General features: G+C 43.1%; 1 protein-coding gene across 18 annotated transcripts in view; it reads right to left on the bottom strand.

The window, feature by feature from the left end:
• Window positions 1-19,765, bottom strand: part of ADGRL3 (adhesion G protein-coupled receptor L3) — a 489,797-nt gene that overhangs the window by 70,904 nt on the left and 399,128 nt on the right. For 17 of the 18 annotated variants that reach the window (XM_015625411.2, XM_015625414.2, XM_015625396.1 and 14 more), the window contains 4 exons: window positions 8,751-8,934; window positions 7,805-7,927; window positions 5,469-5,677; window positions 4,613-4,789 (listed from right to left, as the gene is read on the bottom strand). In XM_015625411.2, coding sequence (XP_015480897.1) covers window positions 4,613-4,789; window positions 5,469-5,677; window positions 7,805-7,927; window positions 8,751-8,934 — 693 coding nt within the window. The remainder of the gene's footprint in view (window positions 1-4,612; window positions 4,790-5,468; window positions 5,678-7,804; window positions 7,928-8,750; window positions 8,935-19,765) is intronic. The other variant, XM_015625400.1, reaches the window with a different exon arrangement.

Below are 19,765 nucleotides of genomic sequence, written 5' to 3'. Positions count from 1 at the left end.
CATCCTCTCCATCTTTCCTAAGGATGCACCAAGAGAGGCAGGCAGCTGTGCTCCACAGTGAACACCCATGGACCTGGTACGCATCTGCTCTGGGCTCTGCGAATCACTGCCATCACTGGCACCATCAGGTCCTAACCCATGAAGAGAGCAAAATTCCCACCTGAGGCCCATGTACAACATTACCGTCTTCTACCTTTGGCCATTCACAATAAGGCTGAGAACCCTGAGCATTCCTACAAGGTGGTTTAGTCACCTTTTCTCTCCTTGCCTTAGTCCATCCACCAAGCTGCCTTCATATTCTGCATGGGCAACACAGACCATCTTCCTCTATTTCTGCCTTCCTCAGCAAGATGAAGGCCTCCTAGCAGAACTCTCCCTTAAACTTGTCACCAAAATGCAACAGCCCTCTAGCAACTGCCAGAAGCAGCAGCCATTCTAAGTCCTGGAAACCCCTGTGGCCAGAATAAAGCTGTATGGGGGCAGGTGTGCACAGAGAAATGGGCACAGACCTCACCATGTGTCACAGACACTACTGCACATACAGCACGTGCCAAGAGCCCACTGTTTCCAGTGTACTCACCAACCCCTCTGCAACTGAGAGGCAGCTGAGGTGAGATTTGTGGAGAGGACGTGAGTCTTAGGAATAATAATTGCATCCATCATCCTGCTCTCTCATGCTGGCTAGATGTTGGAAGCTCTGATTACTCACATGGCATCTCCAACCCAAGAAATGAGCTACGGCAGCTGTGTGAAACTCAGTGTAGCCATCCACCCAGCCAAGCTGGCAGAAATGTGAGTTTCTGAGAAAAGTTTCTTGCCAGTGTGAGCTATATGACTTGCATATGAAGTTTAGAACACAGGATCAGCCTGCAGGAACTCCAGTTTGCTCCTCTACTGCTTTAGGCAATGGACTGCTACATTCCACTCAGACTCCATATATTGTTATTCCTTTCTCTCCTTAGCTTGCCTTATGCTTCCACTCCCCAAATAATTAGCACAGTTAGCACCAATGTTTGTGGTAAAGAAAAACACCTGAAACTTTCCTATTAATTGCAACAGTCAAAACACCTTTCTTTTTTACCTCCTTTCTATTAGTATTTAAAAAAAGAAGAGTAAGATCTGGCACTCACTACATACTGATAAGCAACATTTTTCTACCCTGGGGGTACCTTTGCTTATTCTGGTTTGGGTGGGTTTTTTAATTGCATTTTCCCACCAGCTCTGAACTTGTTTTCTGGCTGCATAATTTTCCCATGATACATTTAAGATGCATCTGCTATAATTAGTATAATGCAAAGCACAAGCTTATGAAAAACAACTTGTAAATGTTGAATATTTCTACAGCAATTACATAGGTAGGATGGTTTATTTAACAATGGGCTTTGTTCCACAGCATGGGAGTCACCACATTTTTATAGACAGTGGATGGAGGGAGACCTGCAGGTGAGGGTCCACTGCTCTTCCCAGAAGTTATGCATCCTGCACAGCCAACTCTTGGTTTTGGACAATGTTATTTTACCCCAGCGTGTGAGTAAGAAACTCTGAAGCCGGCTTATTTTAACGGGAAGAAAGCATCTTTGAATTAAATTCTCCTCTTAATCGGGTACTGTCCTAGTCAGACCAGAACTGATCCCAGCAACTTCTACTCTTCAAGTACACCAATAAATCCCTGCTGCCATGGTCAGCTGGTGGCATTTTCTGTCCCTTTGGACAAAGATATATTGCTTTTTCATGCTGGAGAGCCAGATGGCCATCAATCACCTCTCCTCAGTGGCACTACCTTCCAGCTCCACCTTGCCACGCACACTCTGCTAATAATTAAACTGCAGCCTGGAACTCACAGAGCAGCCACCGAGATCCCCTCTGGAGAACATGCTCTTGTGCCATGTTACCAGGCAGGAAGATCATTCATGAGCAGATGTGACACTTGTCAAATTGCTGCTGGTTTTTGATTAAGGGGCAGGACTATAATGTCTGCTCCTCATGTTGCCCAGTTTTCAGTCTTATCATGCAGGGTGCTGTGGATTCTCCTTACACCAAAGGTTGTTCCCCATGGATCCAAAAATTCAAACAACCGACGCCAGGAAACTACAAATCTCAATCACAGAAGAAAATTGTTTCTGTTGCAGAGCTCCCAGAATATTGTTAATTATTGTGTGTGCAACATTACTTTCTAGACATCCTGATCATTGCCAGAACACTGGTCTAAGAAGTCTTGCAGAAGCACACAACATCATATCCCCAAGGATCATTCCACCTCTGAGAACACTAGCAGGTCATGGAATGACAGAGGAATGCCTTTTTGAACCAGCCACAAGACAAGAAAATTATTCAAAAGCATATCCATAAGCAGTGAGCATGAATCAATGAACGACAAAAACCCCCATTTGTTTCTAAACCTCCCCTTTTCCAATGCAGCAGGTATTGTGCTGCCAAGTCTTTAAAACCAACTCATTACAATAGCATAAGGAATGTCATATTCCTTCTATGCCAAGAGCCACATGGTCAGCTCCACCATGGAGTGAAAGAGCACCACCAGGAAGAGCAAGGTGACAGGCAGCTGGCAGGACAAGTTGCAAACATTTGCATATTTATATCTGAAATATGTGTCTGTTATGTGGGAGGGAACCCTGCCCTGCCTCTGCCCTCAGGCCAGGATGATCACTGAAGTGGACATGCCAGGAAACTGTCCAGTTGTATCAGAGTCAACAAAGTGGAGCCAATTTGGCTCTCACAGCCATGGTACTTTGGCTGCAGCCAAATGATAAAACATGACCTGAAAGTCTTGAGGGCACTTGTTAACACCCAGAAACAGCCACTAGCTAATAGCACACTGGCTTTGCACTTGGGAAGCTCCCAGCTGCAGCTCTTTCCAACCTGCTGGATGAAGATGGGTGGGGAAGGGGCCCACATACTTCTCCTGCAAGCTGAGATAACAGCAGGTCTACTTGTCTCACCAGGTTTGGATGGAAAGTGCAGGCAAGGCTGACCTGTTTGCAGTTTGAGAAGAGGCCTGTTGAGCTGTATCTGCACCAGGCAGTAGGGATCACCCCCATTCACACCAGTGGAGTGGATCACTATCTGCATTTCCCAGCTGCCTCCTCTGACTTCAATGACTCAGGCATATCTGTTAATTCCAGGTGGGTGATAATGAAACAAACACACATTTCTTATGAAAATTCAAGCAGTTGTAGGCAACTGGCAAAACCAGACCTGGACTGCAGAATGCCATTAACCTGTAAATATGTGCTTTCAATAGGCCTTTTCTTCAGGCATCTCCCAGGACAATGCCACAAACATTTAACGGCATGTTTCCTGAACTAGGACTGACTCCTGCAGAATAAAATGATTACTGCAACTTGCAGGAGCAACAGATATATCCTGCCCCTCTCAGGTGGACCCAGCTGTTGTGGGAAATGTGCTCCTAGGCTCCCACTTATTTTTTTGCAGAGCTTTTGTCATGCATGATACTTATTTAATATATATTTTATTGCAGCTCTTTACATTCCTCTTCAGATTATTAAGTGAAACAAAAATACACAAAGCAGTGACACTGGAAGACTATGTGAGAAAAAGTAGTTTTAAAACCGTAATAGCTTTTGTGGTTACGCTTGTCATGGAAGTGATTCTGAAAAGTTCTGCCTGCATGGAAGATGCCAGTTCCATACCTAGCTCAGAACTGTGGATTTTGCTGCTGTGCCAGGCACATGAAACAGAGACAGCACAATGAAGAAAATGACTAGGCCAAAATCTTTTGGGCATCAGGGCCTTCTCTTCTTTCTCTGGCAGTTTAGACTGTTCTCAACCAAAGACAACCGAGGCAGCTCAGGAAATGGAGGACCATCTCAACCTGCTCTTGAGTAAAATCCCAAATGTGTGCTTCACTCCCAAAACCACTGCTACCTTGAGGAACACCTACCTTCAGGATTAACTTCTTCAGCTCCAGTGGGGTTAGTCACGTGGAAAGCCAGATTTACATCACGGACATAAATGCAGGCAAGGGAACCAGCTGGTTGTGTACTGGCCTCAAGCAGATGCCAGTCTATACAGGATGGTCTCAGAAGCTTCCCTCTCTCATGTGTGTCATATTCTGCATCTCTCTGTCACACAGTGAGACACACACATAGTATTTTTCTCCATAGCTGGAATGAGGAGAACAGTTGGCTCCACACAGGCACCTCACACAATCACCTCTGGCAGTGTATCTGCAGCTGCTGCTAGCGGGACACCCAACCTGCACCCCACAAGGCAGACTGCACACTTCTGTCCTTCCACCTCACAGCTCCCTGCTGGCACAGGGAGGACCCTGTGAGAAAGAACCCAGCCAGGAGATGCTCTGCACCAGTTAGCAAAGGATTTGGCAACAGCTAATCCTGCTCACTCACCATTCCCACCTCAGAACTGCCCATGCAAAGAGCCTAAGACAGGCTTTGCATTGGTTATGACTATTTTCTGTTTCACCATAGAGCAGAAAGAAGACTTTTACCAGATGGTTTCTACTTTCAGAGTTAGTGTCACACACTAACTTTTGTTAGTGGTAACAAAATGGTGCCACACATTGACCACACTTCCTGCCCAGTGCATTGGCAGCCTGGGAATCTGGAATGCCTACCTTAACTTCCACATGTGCCATCAGGACTGCAAAGTTGGTGAGGTGGTTGCAGGAGCAGGTGGTGTGTGTCTTGTTAGTTGTCAGGAGGCGGCAGCCCTGGGTGGACCAATAGCCTGTCATGGTACGCTTCGTGTAGCTCCAGAATGAACAGTTTGGGTTAAAATTTTCTTCTGACTGCTGCAGGGAAGAAATTAATAAATGCAGTAACAATGATAGGCTCTCAGAGATTTCGAAAGGCACCACTGAGGCTCTTTGCAACTCTCACCCTTTAATTTTAGATAAATAATCAGCTGTGGTTTATACGTCAAGTATTACTTGCCAATACCAGAGAAAGTTAGATTGTTGCTGCACTCTTTGCTAATGCAAACTTAGTTCTTTGTTCTTGATTAATTTCAGACATTGACTAAATCCAGCTCTTCAAAACCAGACTGCTTCATTTGCATTGCAGAGCAGAGAAATTAATTGCTTTAAGCAATCAACTTTTGCAACTACTGAGCTTGGCTAACAGGAAGACTAGCTGTCCTCTTTCACTGTAATTCCACTTTCCTCTAACATCCCCTGCCACCATGATAAAGTAATATTATGGTCTATTCCAATTTATTGGTAGTTGTTAATTACAGAATGATGCGTGTCAGCAGCCGAGCAATAGGCATCAGCTCAAAGGAGACACTTTCTTTACTTCTATTAATGCAGTGTAAAAGAGACCTTCTCCATAAATAACACAAAGTGCAAAGGAACAAAAGTATAATTCAAAATCTAATCAAGGACTGCTGGGGGCCTCGAAGCAGCCAACTTTTACATCATTTCATTTCAGAAACTGAAAAAAAAAAGAGAAGTGCTTTTTGAGCTCACACACCTTGATGTGCTTGACAGTAAACACCACAGGATCAGCCAGGTAAACCTTATTGCTGAACTCTTTATTTATTGCTGCCGTGATGACAGGGGAGTTGACAATGACGGAGTGATTGGTCGACATCGCTTCTGTTCCCAGCTTCATGCTGGCATTCTCCGTGGAGAGATAGGTGCCCAGATTGTTGTACAGCACAAAAGCCACCCTGATCTCACCTAGAGGAGAGGTAAGAGGTTAGATAGCTGGGTTGAATCACTGGGGTGGCTTTTTGCTTTTCAGATTTCAAATCTTTTCTCTTAACCAGCTTCAAAACTGCTCTGAGAAAATGTGAAAGGACCAGGACGTGGCATATGAAAACCCACCTCTTGCCAATTACAGTGAGCAGCACCAAGAGGTGCAAGAAGCAGTCCTTGGATAAGAAGGGGAGAGCTGCTTCTTCCAAAATAAACTTTTATAAGCAAACAGCTGAGCAGAAGACAGACTGGGAAGGTGGGCTTATTTTTGGCATCAGTAGCTGTAACTGGCTTCAGAAAAAAAAGAGGCCAGGTGGTCCATTTCCCACCTGACATCACTTTATTCTCCTGGATATACCTGGGAAACATGTTTCGAGCTGACATGTTGCACAGATGCAGTATAAAACTATAATTTAGTCTGGTAATAAATTAAGACTATCGCAGAAAAGTGTAGGGACAAATCTGGGAGAAGAAATCAAAACCTTTCCAACACAATTCCAGTCTCACATGGCAGGTAAAACAAAATTTCAGAAATTTCATTTAAAAATATTCTCTTAATTTGACAATCAGATAATCAGAAAAACACCGTTAGAGAGCCTGCAGAAAACCAAGTCTACCAGCCAACTGTTTTTAACTGAAACCATCCAGCTTGCCTTCTGTTTTTCACATTATTTCACAGCCTATAAGTAAGAACGGAACGTGATTAGTTCGCCTTTATATGTGTTAGTTGTGGAGAGATACGTTTTTGTTTCTATATCAATCACCACAGCAACTGAGGAAGGTGAGGCACTGATGACTCCAAAGGTTCCTCCCAACCTAAATCCTTTTATGATAATTTTATTTGTAGCTCTTTGGTGACCTCTGGGCACGTGTCAAGCTGGTGCAAATTGATGGGGCTCTGCTTTGAACAGAACTCCAGTGATACTGTGTTTAGAAAAATGAAACTTCCCTTTCATTGCTGCCAACAGATAGAGTAAAAGTCTTACCCTGCTGGAGTTTTGCTACACAACTGTCTCTAAAAGAAATACTTCTCCTCAAATCCTATGTGCAACCAAGCCAATAGCAAGACTTTCTTTCTGAACCACCGGACCAAAAGTCTAAAATTTTTGGAAATTTTAACACATCTGGTCCGGTTGTAATTCTGCCCTATCACTCCATGTTCCGTACTCTTTACACAGAGGAGGGTGGAGCACTGGCATGGGCTGCCCAGAGAAGCCAGGGATACCCCATCCTTGGAAGTGTTCAAGGAAGGCCAGGCTGGACAGGGCTTGAGCAACTTAATCTGTGGAACGTGTCCCTTCTCATGGCAAGTGGGTTGGAACCAGATGATCTTAAAAGTCTCTTCCAACCCAAGCCATTCTATGATCCTGTGTTTTGTCTGCAGTGACCAAAGCCCATATGTGAATGTGGTCCCCTGCACACAGATCAAATTTTAAAGGAACTCAGAAATAGGAGCATGTTAGGCCCAGTAAAAGCCTGAGTTTAAAGTTGGTCTACAGTGAGGCTGTAGAGGTCAACAAATGTGTCCGCTCAAACTCCTGATCTGGAAATACATGGCTTAGCAGGATGAAGACAAATCACATATCATCTAAAATTTATGCTGTATCAGGAGGTTCGTAAGATACAGAAAGGCACTAAAGATTTAGACTCCTAACAGTTAATCAGCCTTTTCTGCCATGTTGGCTCATTATTAATATTTGCTACTATTGTTTCCTCCCTTGACTTTTTCAGATGTTTGCACGGTGCCCTGCTGTGAAGCAGTTTACTCAAATGAGCCTCTTATCCCATCTGAAGCCTCCTAGTGCAGACATCAAAAGTTAAAAGCACTTCTCTGGATTCAGCACTGGGCCCCAGAAGCCCCATAATTTAAGGATCTGATGCATTTTTACCATCACAAAATACTTTTGAAGGCTGTGAATCACTTAGCAGTATAATACATTCCCAGTCAGCCAACGTAGCATGCAGTCAAGGGCATGAGCAAATGACGCTACCCGTTAATTTAAATATCAACATAGCAATTCCTACTTTACTTCTAATGGTTAAACACAAAACAGTGCCTAAGGCATGACTGCCTCATGAGGATGCCGTGGCCTGAGGTGCCAGACCTACCATTTCGACCATTCTGCTTCAAGGTATTTGCTGACAGCTGAATGGCGCTCCCATGGCCCATGTTCTGGGGAAACTTCAGATCTTCCAGATTCCCATCTGTGCTCAGTCTCGCAACTTCCAGTTCTGTGTGCAAGAGAGACAGACACTAAGTAAAAAATCTCTGCTGAAATAATCTTCAACACGGTGTTTCAAAGCTACAAAATGGTGTTCCAGACCAGCTCAGAGGAGGGGAATCAACTTACAGTGCTGCATGCTAGAATGTGTTTGGGCTCCTATTTCTTTTTAAATCTTTGCCCTGAAGAAGCTTTAAATTTAATTAAAAAAAAAAAAAAAGTGCAAATAAATTCTGCTCTCTGTGGAAGACAAAAGACAACCAGTTCTTGTAAACATGAACCTCAGGATATTAAGGACAACGGTTAAAATGAAAATCTGAGAATACTAGTTCTTTGCCACTGGCGATTGGTACTTTCTGTAAATGTTATCAGTTCTCAGGATCTTCTATTCATGGAAATAGAAAGAAGAGTTGTTCTCATTTTACATATGCACAGTGGGAGTGCTGGTGCTTTCCATCATGCTTGTTTTTTAATTAAAATCAACAATCAGTTGAATAAAGACACAAATTTGTATGAAATGAAACACAATTGCTTTACGATGAACAATCCCCCTGTGAAGCAGTGCTCTCATTGCTCTAGCACAGATTATACCCTCAAAGCTGGGAGTAATAAAGGCAGGTCAGGAACTCATTTTCCATGGGATTTCAAGGGTAGAGAGTTGCCTTATTCCTTTAGGCTCTTTTTGGAAAGACTTTGAAGTCCTTCAGACAAAGGCCCAAGACATATCTAGCAAATTACTCTCCAATTAATCTAGGGATCAAGCCCAAAGCCGGGCTTCACAGCCTTTACTCTTCCACTGGCTGCTCTGGGTACTGGTGGGATTTGCCCCTTACGGATGTTGTCAGTGTTCTCCCGGACGATGTCTGTCTTCAGCAGGTTGTCAGCCAGCACAAAGGCACTGTCCTCCACCGTGTCCAGCAACTTGGTGGCCGCGCGCTGCTGCTCGCTCGCGTTCAGGTCCCTCCACGCGTTCAGAGCCTGAGGTTGCAGGAGGTTGTTCACCGTCTCCACCATGGCCTACAAGGCAGAGGGATGGAGTGAGAAAAGGCTCCAGCAAACCTAAAGCATCAGAGACCTCTGACATATGCTTAGTCCCATCCTCCAAACACATCAGTTTATAGGGGGATGACAGCATCTCCTTCCCCCACCCATCAGGGCAGCCTGCAATGGAGCAGGACAACTTTTATACCATCAGATGGGACAGGGAGGAAATACTGATTTTATTATAAATGCAGGCTGGGAATGGTGCTTTTCTGCTTCCATAATCATCACCTCTGGGCTTGGAAAAAGAAGGAATTAGGGCAGGTGGGGAAGAAGGGGTAGGAGGAAGATGATGGTTAAGGAAACATGCAGGAAAAACCCATCTGCAGCACCAGAGCTCAAGAGTAGGGCTGGGGCACTCAAGGAAGGTATTTGTATCTGCAAAGGCTACGCTTCCTAAAACATTTCCCACCACATAACCCTCTGGCAGGCAGCCATGAAGACACAGAGATAGCTGAGTTACACCACTTCATCCAGAGCAGCAGCAGGTGCCCACAGAGATTTAGATAAGACACTACATTTCAAATCACTGCACTGAGGAAGGAGTCAGCCCTGCGGAAAGTCCCTCCTACAGTGCACCTTCTGCCCTGGGCTGCCACACACAAAGAGCTCTCCCATGGATAACTTCCCACAGGTTAATCTGGATGCACACACAGGACCACACGAAACTGTACTGGTCTCATGACTGCAAAATTACTGCAGTAGAATTTAGCCAAACTGAAGGCTTTTCTCAGCCTAAACCCTCCGCTTCATAACTAACCAGAGCTGACTCAACCGCTTTTCAGCTAAGATTTTTTAATGAGACCAGCTGTACCAGTTGATAGAACTGATTGTACAGAGGAAAGGATAAAAAATAAACTACTTTGATCATGCTTTCTTCAGCTGGTTAGGGTCTAGTCACCAGGTCTAGTCACAGAGAAACACCTCCACTGCCAGCTAATGCTGCCTGCAGAAACAACCTCCCCTTCAAGATGAAATTGCTGTTCATAATAATTTCCTTTATGCTGAGCACACAAGCATCAAACCCACACCTCTGCTCTGTGAGCTGACGACAGTCCCAAGGGACTTCAACATTTTCCAAGCCTGAAGTGTGCCCCATGGGCTCACTGTCGAGGGAATACTTCAGTATTTCCTCCTGATACTGTTGCTAAACCCATGGGTGGAGAGGAGCTGTGGCACAGCCCATTCTCCAGCAGAGCCCTCAGGAGGAGTGCTACAATGGCAATGGGCGGCACAGAGAGCACAGAGCATCCTGCCTCACTCACCAGTCATGGTCAGCTGCCAATGAGCAATGGGAGGATGCGATCACATCAAACCAGAATTTATTGCTACATCCACGTGACCTTAACAAATATATCAATTACAGCAAGGTTTGAGGAGAAGCAAAGACAGCTAGAACTGCCACCGCTGGTGCTTTTAATGCCAGCAACTTCCTTGAGTTTGCAAGGTTTCTCACATCATCATATTTCCTGTTGGGAGACTGCACCATAATTGGGCTCCTCTGACAGCACTAAGCTCCTACTTTCACAGTTACATTTATTCATGGTCAATTAACTCGTTTGTTCTTATGCCAGGCCTCTCCTATACCATAAACAGAATGCCTCACTCATTTGGTCTTAAGTAGAACTTGATAACCATAAATCAATTTTTTAAACTGATTATTAAACTGATTTTCCTGAATAGTCTAAAAATTATCTTAACACATTTGCTGCTGGTTATAATTAGTAGTCAAGCAGAAATGGAAAAAGCCATAGCATTTAAATCTGATATTCTTCTGCGTTTTAGAATTTGGAAGCCCGATCTCTGCCATTCTTAATAAAATTCTGTAGTATAGTCTGGGAGTTTATCTCTTCACAGGCAAAAAAATAGGTGGTATTCTTCTCCAGTGACCAAAAAGCTTGATTATTTTGTGGTGCAACTTCTACACAACATGGTGTTTTCTTGTAAAGACCTTTTATGCCTGGAAAGCAGAAAATGAGGATTTTTATCCCCTTTCAATGTCATCACACAATGTGCTTTACCTCCATTTAGCTCAGCTCCTACCGATTCTTAAATTCTCTGCTAAAACAACATCCTCCATACTTTTATCAATATCTGAATGGTGGAATATGTCTTTGCAGCAGATCCAGCTCCTGGCTCAGGACAGAAAGGTAATGTCTGTTCATCAGAATATGAAACAGATGCTGAAATATTTGTGTTACAGTGAAACATCTGCCGCAAAGACTTTCAACCCAGAAAAAATATTTTATCTGATCCATTCTTTCTTTTGTTTTAAATGTGCACATATGTGTGCATGCAAGTTTGAGAGAGAAAACCAATTGAGCCTAACATACTGCTTCCTGCACCACGTGCAGTCCACACCCAGTGCTGAGCATCCATCCTCTTGAAGTGACTACCTGAAACCAGCCACTTCACATCACTTTGAGCCTGGGGTCAAACACAAAGGCTCCAGGAAGATTTCCAAGGACTTTGGGTCATGTCCTTATCACGTATCTGAACAAAGCTGGTAGACTGTCTTTGTTGGCATTACATCCGAGATTAATTTAGTCCCTAGCTTTTCCCAGAGGGTCATTCCCCTCACCTGTCTCAGTGCATTAATCAAGTGTTCCCCACGTTATATTTCTGAGTGCAGCACTTCATTATGGCCGAGTGCTGTGGGCTGAAGCCAAGGAGATGAGGTGCTAATGAAATGTTTGCATTTTGGACAGGAGCTGAGGTAGGTGTTTAAATGAAACAAAACAGCTGTTATAGCAACAGTGCCTTGTGAGACAGAGATGCCAACTGGGAGAAGTTGGGCAGGGGAGTGGGAGTTGTGGGAAAGCAGGCACACATGACAAGGATAGACCTGTGTCTTTACATTTAAGCTGAGCCTTTGTGATTTACGTGGGTTTGGCAGCTGGTCCAATGACTTTGTGGTCTGATGGAGATCCAGCTTAGAAGAAACAGCTGTGCCAAACCTCCAGGAAAGCCTCTCAGTGACCAGCTGGAGGAGGGTAAGCCCTGAGAGAGAACCTTCAAAATGCAGAAGGCATGGGACAGGTGTGCTCAGGAGCTGATGGCTTGATAGGTTTTATCTGAGATCCCTGGGGATAATGGTGGGGACTTTCAGAGGGAGATAGGAAAGTTCTGACATAGTTTCATCCCACCCCACTTCTAGCCTTTAACATGCAGCCAAGTAGGGAGCCCAGATACTCTCTAGTTTCTCTCTCCACTAGAAATAGAAGAAACTACCCCAAGCATTATCCCCATTTTGCCCCAGATCACATGAAATTGTACCTATCCACAAAGAACTGAACATCTATTAAAGAATGCTGCATGACCTCACTTGAAGACCCTGTCCTTGCTTCCAAAGCTAAAGAACTACTTCTCTTGTGGTCTTCTTTTCTTCCTCTGTCTGATCCTTCTTCCAAATGCAGCTCAGCTGAGCTTCTTGCAAAATAAAAATGTGGGGCTTGGAGCCGAAGCATACCTCAACATCATGCACAGCACAGCACCAAACCAATGCTGTGGTTACTTGGACTTAATGACTAGACTGCACAAGCACACATGCAGCAGGAGAAGGACAAAAGTAACTCAAATTAGATCAAGAGAAAGCTTTCATAAAGCAGAGCTTGCTTGTTTGTAGGCTAAGATCAAATGAAGGAAGAAGGGCATGACAGAAGGGAGCCAAGAAGGCAGACTTCCAATTTTTCTGTGCTGAGACACACAGCACAGCTTTATGCTCTCTGTGATATCAGGGTATCTATACATGCAAAGCCAAACCCTCTAATTACCAGCCTGTAAAGAGCAACCATTCTGGAGGTCACAGAATATTAGACACAGTGGACCTTTCATGTCCCCAGCAGTGACTACAATTGGACATCGAGAGAAGAGCAAGACCCTGCCGAGCACAAAAGACAAATCCCATGATGGCAATGCATTTCATTATGTGGCTGTATAGAACCACAGGTTGTATGTTCAATGCAAATAAATGTTAATAAATTGCAGAGGGAGGATTCTCCCAAATAAGGGCATGTGCTCATGGTTTCTTGGTTCTATCCTGAGGTTACAAAAAGGAAACAAAATGTAAACCCTTGTTCTCAGACACTTACAAATTGGTATTAAAAGATGCATTGTAAAAAGGAAACTAATTAGAAGCCTTACAGTAATTATGCATTACTAAAAGGCCAGTTGTACATATCCCATTGATTTCCTTTGTGGCAGCTGCTACATTTCATTAAACTGAATTTTGCTTGTTAATTTATTTTTCTCTTCTCCCCCTCTAGAAATGTCTGTTCAGAGTACCTGGCTATGTGGCACAGAGTTTCAAACCTGGGAGGTTTGAACTTTGTATATATACAGTGATACCATATCACCATATGTGATATCTATTTATTTTTCTCTCACTATACCAACATCCAAGACACCACTCTTTGACAGAAACAGTTTTTGCAATGTATAATCTCTCTTTAACTGGGTCTGTAACACTGAAAATCACTAGGAGATGTTACAGGTACTCAGCTCATTGCCAAATCTGGCACCAGACAACAGAGTGCTATGGTGTTTAAGGACAGCAACCCTAACCTTAGAAAACCAGCAGCTCTCCTAAACTGAGGACCTCTTTAAACCTTTATTGTTCATTTTGGCCCCTTGCTGAGCAGCTGATGGAAGAGCAAAAATCTCAACAGACCTACAGCTGGAGAAAATACTGCCTTATGGCAAGTGAATACCAGCAGGTTCTACACGGAATATTGGTTGAATCCTTCAGTTGAGTAATTTTCAAATATGCAGTTTGTCTTTCCTTACAAAGGAGCATCTCAGGAAGAGACTGAACACACTGTACACTTTATTTAGCATGAAACTTACATCAAGGACTTACCTCCTATAGCAGCTTTGGGAGGGTGAGGACAGTGGCACAGGGCAATCAAGTATCACTTCTGCAATGGCATCTCTAATTAAAACATCTGAATTTCATAACTTCTAAAGCCCTGTCTCATACTGCTAACACTTCCTTGATCTCACAGGACTCTCATGCAGTGCACTTTCAAAAATTAGGATACAAGGAGCTACAGCCACGAAGCTTTGCATAGGTTGGCTAAAATCATGGTGCACGTAGAAAGCAGTGCTTTGGTACCCCTGTGCCAAAGGTGTTTTCCAGCACAGACTCATCCAAAGAGGTTTGCTCACTCTTTCTGAGGACACCTGCAAAGTGCAATTACACAGGCAGAGCCTCAGGCTGTGCTTATGGCCTGAGCTTCTGGTCCTGCCTCAGGTCTCCCCATACTACTCCAAAACAAATGCCTTGTCATTATTTGAAAAATGCAAACACGTAACTAGCCCACTTTATGTAACAGCTTGAGGTTTTATGGCAAATCAACAGACTAAAAAAGCACAATATCCCTTTCAGGTCCACATTTCACAGTGCAAATGAAAAGCCCGTAAGAGAGCAGATGCACTGACATGTTGATATGGTACAATGATCACAATGTTATGCTCTTTTTTCCCCTTTTCCAACTGGAAAACAGAGGTACTTGAAAAAACCTTACTTGTCTCCTTACTCAAGAATAGCTGGTTTTGCTCTGTATTCATATTAAACACCCAGTGCTAAAACAAACCCTTTCCTCAGGCTATCAATATTTGCAAGCCTCCAAACTAATCGAGTTAAAGGCACAATCAATGCCATTGACGACAAGTTCTGCTGGCAAGTTCTGCTGGAAGTTGTTTGATTCTTGCCTCTGGCCAGAAAAAGCACCAGTACAAGAGAAACTCCCATTAACTCTGAATGTACCTGGTACAATCAGAACGGGCCCTTTGAAGAAGAGGGCCAGCATGAAAGTATGGATGTGAGCACATAAATGCTTCTGGAAAGGTTACTGCATTGAAAGGGACCAGCTCAGGAAATGACATGTCTTTTTAGAATGGCAAATGAGCGGCACCTCAATCCCATGACACAGGGGTCATCAATCAAATGATTGCACTCATCTGCTGTGTGGGACTTCAGGACAAAGAGAGATGCACATGCCATTTCTTCAGCTCCCTAAACAAGGAAAATGTCATTTGGCTACATGATGGCATTAAATCCTACTTCTTAGCTGAGAAGTGCCCTCAAATCTGTCTGACAAGGCTCTTCACTCTTGGATGATTTTTTTGCCTTGCCATTTATTCTTTTGATTCAAAATCAAAATTTGTCCCTGGTCAAAGCATCAGTAAGCACAATGGAGACTATTTCTTACAGGGAAGCCCAGCCACTGTCTAATGTTTTTTAAAAAGCAACATGGTCATCACGGAACTGTTGTAGCATTCAGTGGAATGGACAAACATATTTAGACTGAAAGGAGCTCAGCCACAGGGAGTGCTTGAAAATAAATAAATAAATAGAATATCTACTGCTAATCTTTGCTTCAGCCTTCAAAACTAAGCCCAGAAGCACTAGCTTACATCTGGTACCAGAGTGGTGATTGGCAACAGATGGTATCAGTTTTGTGAACTGCGACAAAGCCCTCTACTCACAGCAAAGGCAAGAAGAGAACTTCCCATGATCATGCAGAAGAATTTCTAAAATTGCTCCAAAGATTGAGAGCAAAGGCTCCCAAGAGGGAGCATGCAACCCTCTCTCTTCAACTACACAGCAAATGTTTATGCTGTGGTTACAGGAACTGTAGTGTCTCAGAAATGGCCTGAATTCCAGCAGTGCTGAGAACTCACTGTAGTGAGAAGAAAGGCACTGACCTTTATTAAAATTAGGCCATCTACAAAATGCTTAACTATGGAATTAATGGTCTTTTACTAGGTATGCAAGGTTTGCAATCTTGGGCTTGAACTACCAATAATCTCCTAATGGGAGCATGCAAAAAATAATAGGCAATATGAGAAACAGAACAAGGTTACAAATTACAGGTTATGGTTTTGCTTTACTTACTATATGAGGAAGAATATTTTAAGGTCAGAAGGCATCTGTAGGACTGAAATGAAAGGAATTGATTGGGAAGAAGGAAATAACATACGATCTATTTCATCTAATGAGATCTTCCCCACAGAATAAGCTGAGAACTGCATTTATGAATCATCTGTATTTGCTGCCCTACTGTTTGGGATTTGAAACCATACAAGCAACTGCTAGAGTAATTACACTGGGCAAGTGAGCAAGGCTGTAGCAAGAAAGGAAAATGGGCCACACATCAGAAATGCCTCTTTGACAGAATATCCACAGCCTTCAAGGAAACTCCTGGGGAGTCTGAGACTCATCCTTTCCTCCAGCGGTTCAAATCAAAGCGACACCTCCCGCTGCCCCCTATGGCAATTTATATTCAGACTTCTTACCAGTGACACCAGATACCAGGACTGACTCAGACTCAAGCAGAGAGTACACAGAGCAACACAGAAAACACTAGATTTTTTTTTTTTTCTCAGTTTTGCCATGTGAGAACCTAACCATAGCTGTAGCTGAATTGTAAGTGGATGAACATGGGGTCACCTTCCTTTTTAACATTTATGCGATGAATTTTGGAGTCTGATTACAAACCCAAGGCTGCTGCTTTGATCCTCCTCTCCCCTAACAACAGGCTCACTGCAGTAGAAACATGCAGGGTGAGGATTTCTAGTTTCACTCTTGCTGACACAAATCAAGTGCAGGTTTCTCAAGCTGTGAAGTATATTAAGTTCACAGAGTTTTAACAAAGGACTACCAAACCACAGAACCTCACTGCGAGTCACACTTCTTTCAGATGTCCTTTTAATTATATTAAATGAAAGTTTTAGGCACTTTGATACTGATGGGCAAACATCTCGGTGTCTTGAAAAAGCAGCTAAAAGTACTCCCTGTAGCTACAGTTAATATACAACATTGTATGCTCACTGCTAGCCAATTTATTCCAGCCACTTTAACAACGATACCTCGCCTGACAGGCTGTGCAGAATAGCATCAGGAGTCAAGCAATGCACAAATCATCAGAGAACTCTCAGAGTTGTTTGACACACACTGCAGAGCTCTTTGTCACACAGCCAATTAAGTGACCAAACAAGGAACTTGAAAACCTTCATTAATTTGCCTCTTTTTTATATAAATGAAGGTTAGAGTCTTTCTTGTCAGAGGGGCAACAATAACACAAGCAAACACGGCATAATTCAATTTGTGCTCCTTCTTAGAGCTGCAAGTTTCTTTCGTTTAGTCTTCATGGAAGTTGGGACCAATCATGCAAGCAAGAGAGAAGTAGGACAAACAGAATTAATCCACTTTAAATAGTACTGGCTAAGTCCCAGATGCACCTTTTATCTGATGAGAACTACTAGGTTAGCAAAGGAAAAAAAAATAAATAAAGTCTCTTCTGCTCAGGTTTAATGCCTTGAATCCTCTGAGGAAAGCCTTTCATTTTTTGCTTAGAGCAGCAATTCAAACAGCCTCTGAACAACAAGAAGTGTTCAGAAAACTTCCAGCAGAACCAGAAGGAGAACTCTGCAACCGCCTGTCTGCTACCAGGAGTCTGCCATCATCTCAGCACCAGCTCTGTGCGTGGCTCTGATGACACCTGCACCCAGAAACTCTTGTAATTACCAAGGAGCAGGTGGCACTTCCATAATCTTTGCCATATGCTGTCCAGACCAGTGCAGAATTTCAAAATAGTGCAAGCTGATTTACAGGGCAGCTCAGAGGATGGCAGGAACCAAGAGCAGCACACTCCATTTGACGAGGAAGATGCTGCAAAAGCAACCCTCTGCTGCCTCCTTCTACCCTTCCCACAAAGCTGCCATTCACACTATCTGTTATATTCACCAGCCACTGGCTTTAATACCACTCAGGCTGACGTTATAAAATTAGCCAAAAGAATGGGAACCCTGTGAAATTTTAGTTTTCCAAGATCCTCATCCCAAATGCAGCATGCAATTTCACATAGCTTCTGGTTTGGCACTGCAGGGAAATTCATTGGCTTTCTGATGCCCCAGAGCTGCAGCCCACAAATCCACATGAAGCAAGCAGGTGAGCTCAGACTTTGCAGTCCAGATGCATGTACATGATAAAAAGACTGCAAGCATGGGTGTGGTATGAACCTTCAATCAAACCTAGTGTTTCCAGCTACTAAATCAGCAAAATTCTCTAATTTTTTCCCCATGTTTAAGTTTTCTGTTTTAATACAGCCTCACTTACTACATTATGTGAGTACTTAGCCTTTATTTTTTCCCTTTACTACCCCACCTCCATTCCTAGAGGACAGGAGAATTGCATCCATGGCATTTTAAGTTGGGGAGCTGAGAGAAATATCAAGCACATGATACTTGCTGAGGGGCATGGAAGAAATCTGTGACACCAAACCCAGTTAAACAGTCCCCAAAGGCAAGTTTTGGTGACTGTGTAGAAAATCTCTGTTTTCTACATCTCCAGTGCTTCAGTTTAAGGACAACAACTTTGGCAAAATGAACAAATATAAATTCTGAAAAAATTAAAGAAAATTCATACCATACTTACATCAGAGACCAGCCACCAAACCAAGCTATGCTAATCAAATGTGTCACCCACTGTGACTCATTCTCCCACATGATGACTTTCCCATCCCTTTCCCAAAATGGAGTGCAAGAACTTCAGAAAGTGGGCATAGGAGATGTAGATCCCTGCTCTCTAAAAGGCCACCCTCTTTTCTAACAGAGCACCTTGCTGAGACCACTCTGTCACCTTTATATACACCTTAGTCAGCTCAGTCTCAGCTGACTATTAATTAGTATCACAAATTAAAACCCACTTAGCAGTCTCTTAATTATCACCATGACTGAAAATTCTTCCAGCAACTGTCCAGTCATTATATTAATATGTATTCATTGTGCCACCTGCTGGGTTGGTTCTTGCTGGATTTTTGAGACAAAGATCATTTACCACATCTGAAACTAAAGAAGCAGCATTTGTAACCTCTGTCTTAGTAAATAAAATCCCTAAGCTTTTAACTCAACAAATATTGTGAAAGTGAAAAAATTAAATCCATGTTTGTTTTAAAGGTACCCAAAGAGATGAGGTGATAATCTGATAATGCATTCCCAGTTCTATGTTTGAATAACGTGCAAAAAAAATTCTCCATCCACTTTGTATATTTATTTATAATAATTTATTTTGGGCTTAAGAGGACTTAATACACCAATCGCTACTGGGGCTCTGTCATGGCTACTTAGACTGGTTAGCTGAAAGAAAACAGTAAGGCTGACTTTAGCAATTATTATCTTCTCAGGTCACCCTCCTCCTTCCAAAAAAACACCTTTCCTCAACAGCACTTTTGTGATTTTGTTGATATTCACTATGAACATCTCTTGCATAAACTTCACACTGCGCCTCCCTTTGTCTAGGGAACACAGAATTAAAGATACACTTCCAGCCCTCTGAGCCAAACTGAGCCAGGGATGCTCTCCACAATAATGGGATCAGCATGAGGAGACCATGTCAGCAAAGTTGAACACTCTATTTCTCTGCCATCATATGTCCCAGTGTCTTCCCATGTTCCATTGACTTTACCAAACCCACTCAAGATCTGTTGAAAAATCCCTTCTTAATTCCCTCAGCCAGCCCAGACATTTCACTTCCTGGTAAAGGATGAGTAGCCTGTAACAGGACTATCTGCAGCCACATCTAATTGCTATTACAGACAACCTCTCCCTGACTAGATTTTTTGATGACTTTAGCCACACAATTTTCCAAATGGAAGCATACTGTATGAAAATGTGTCGAGACGCATTACTTTACCTCCATACAGTACAAAGCAGAGCTGGAAAGGTTCAATTAGGTCATCTAATTCATTCTTCAAGCCCTCTTTTACAGGACTGTCCTCTTCAATATATGTACCAGATTTGTCCA

Source organism: Parus major, chromosome 4 (genome assembly GCF_001522545.3).
Source record: "Parus major isolate Abel chromosome 4, Parus_major1.1, whole genome shotgun sequence".
Taxonomy (NCBI): domain Eukaryota; kingdom Metazoa; phylum Chordata; class Aves; order Passeriformes; family Paridae; genus Parus; species Parus major.
The sequence above is the reverse complement of the archived record's forward strand: the minus strand, read 5'-3'. Positions and strand labels throughout refer to the sequence as shown.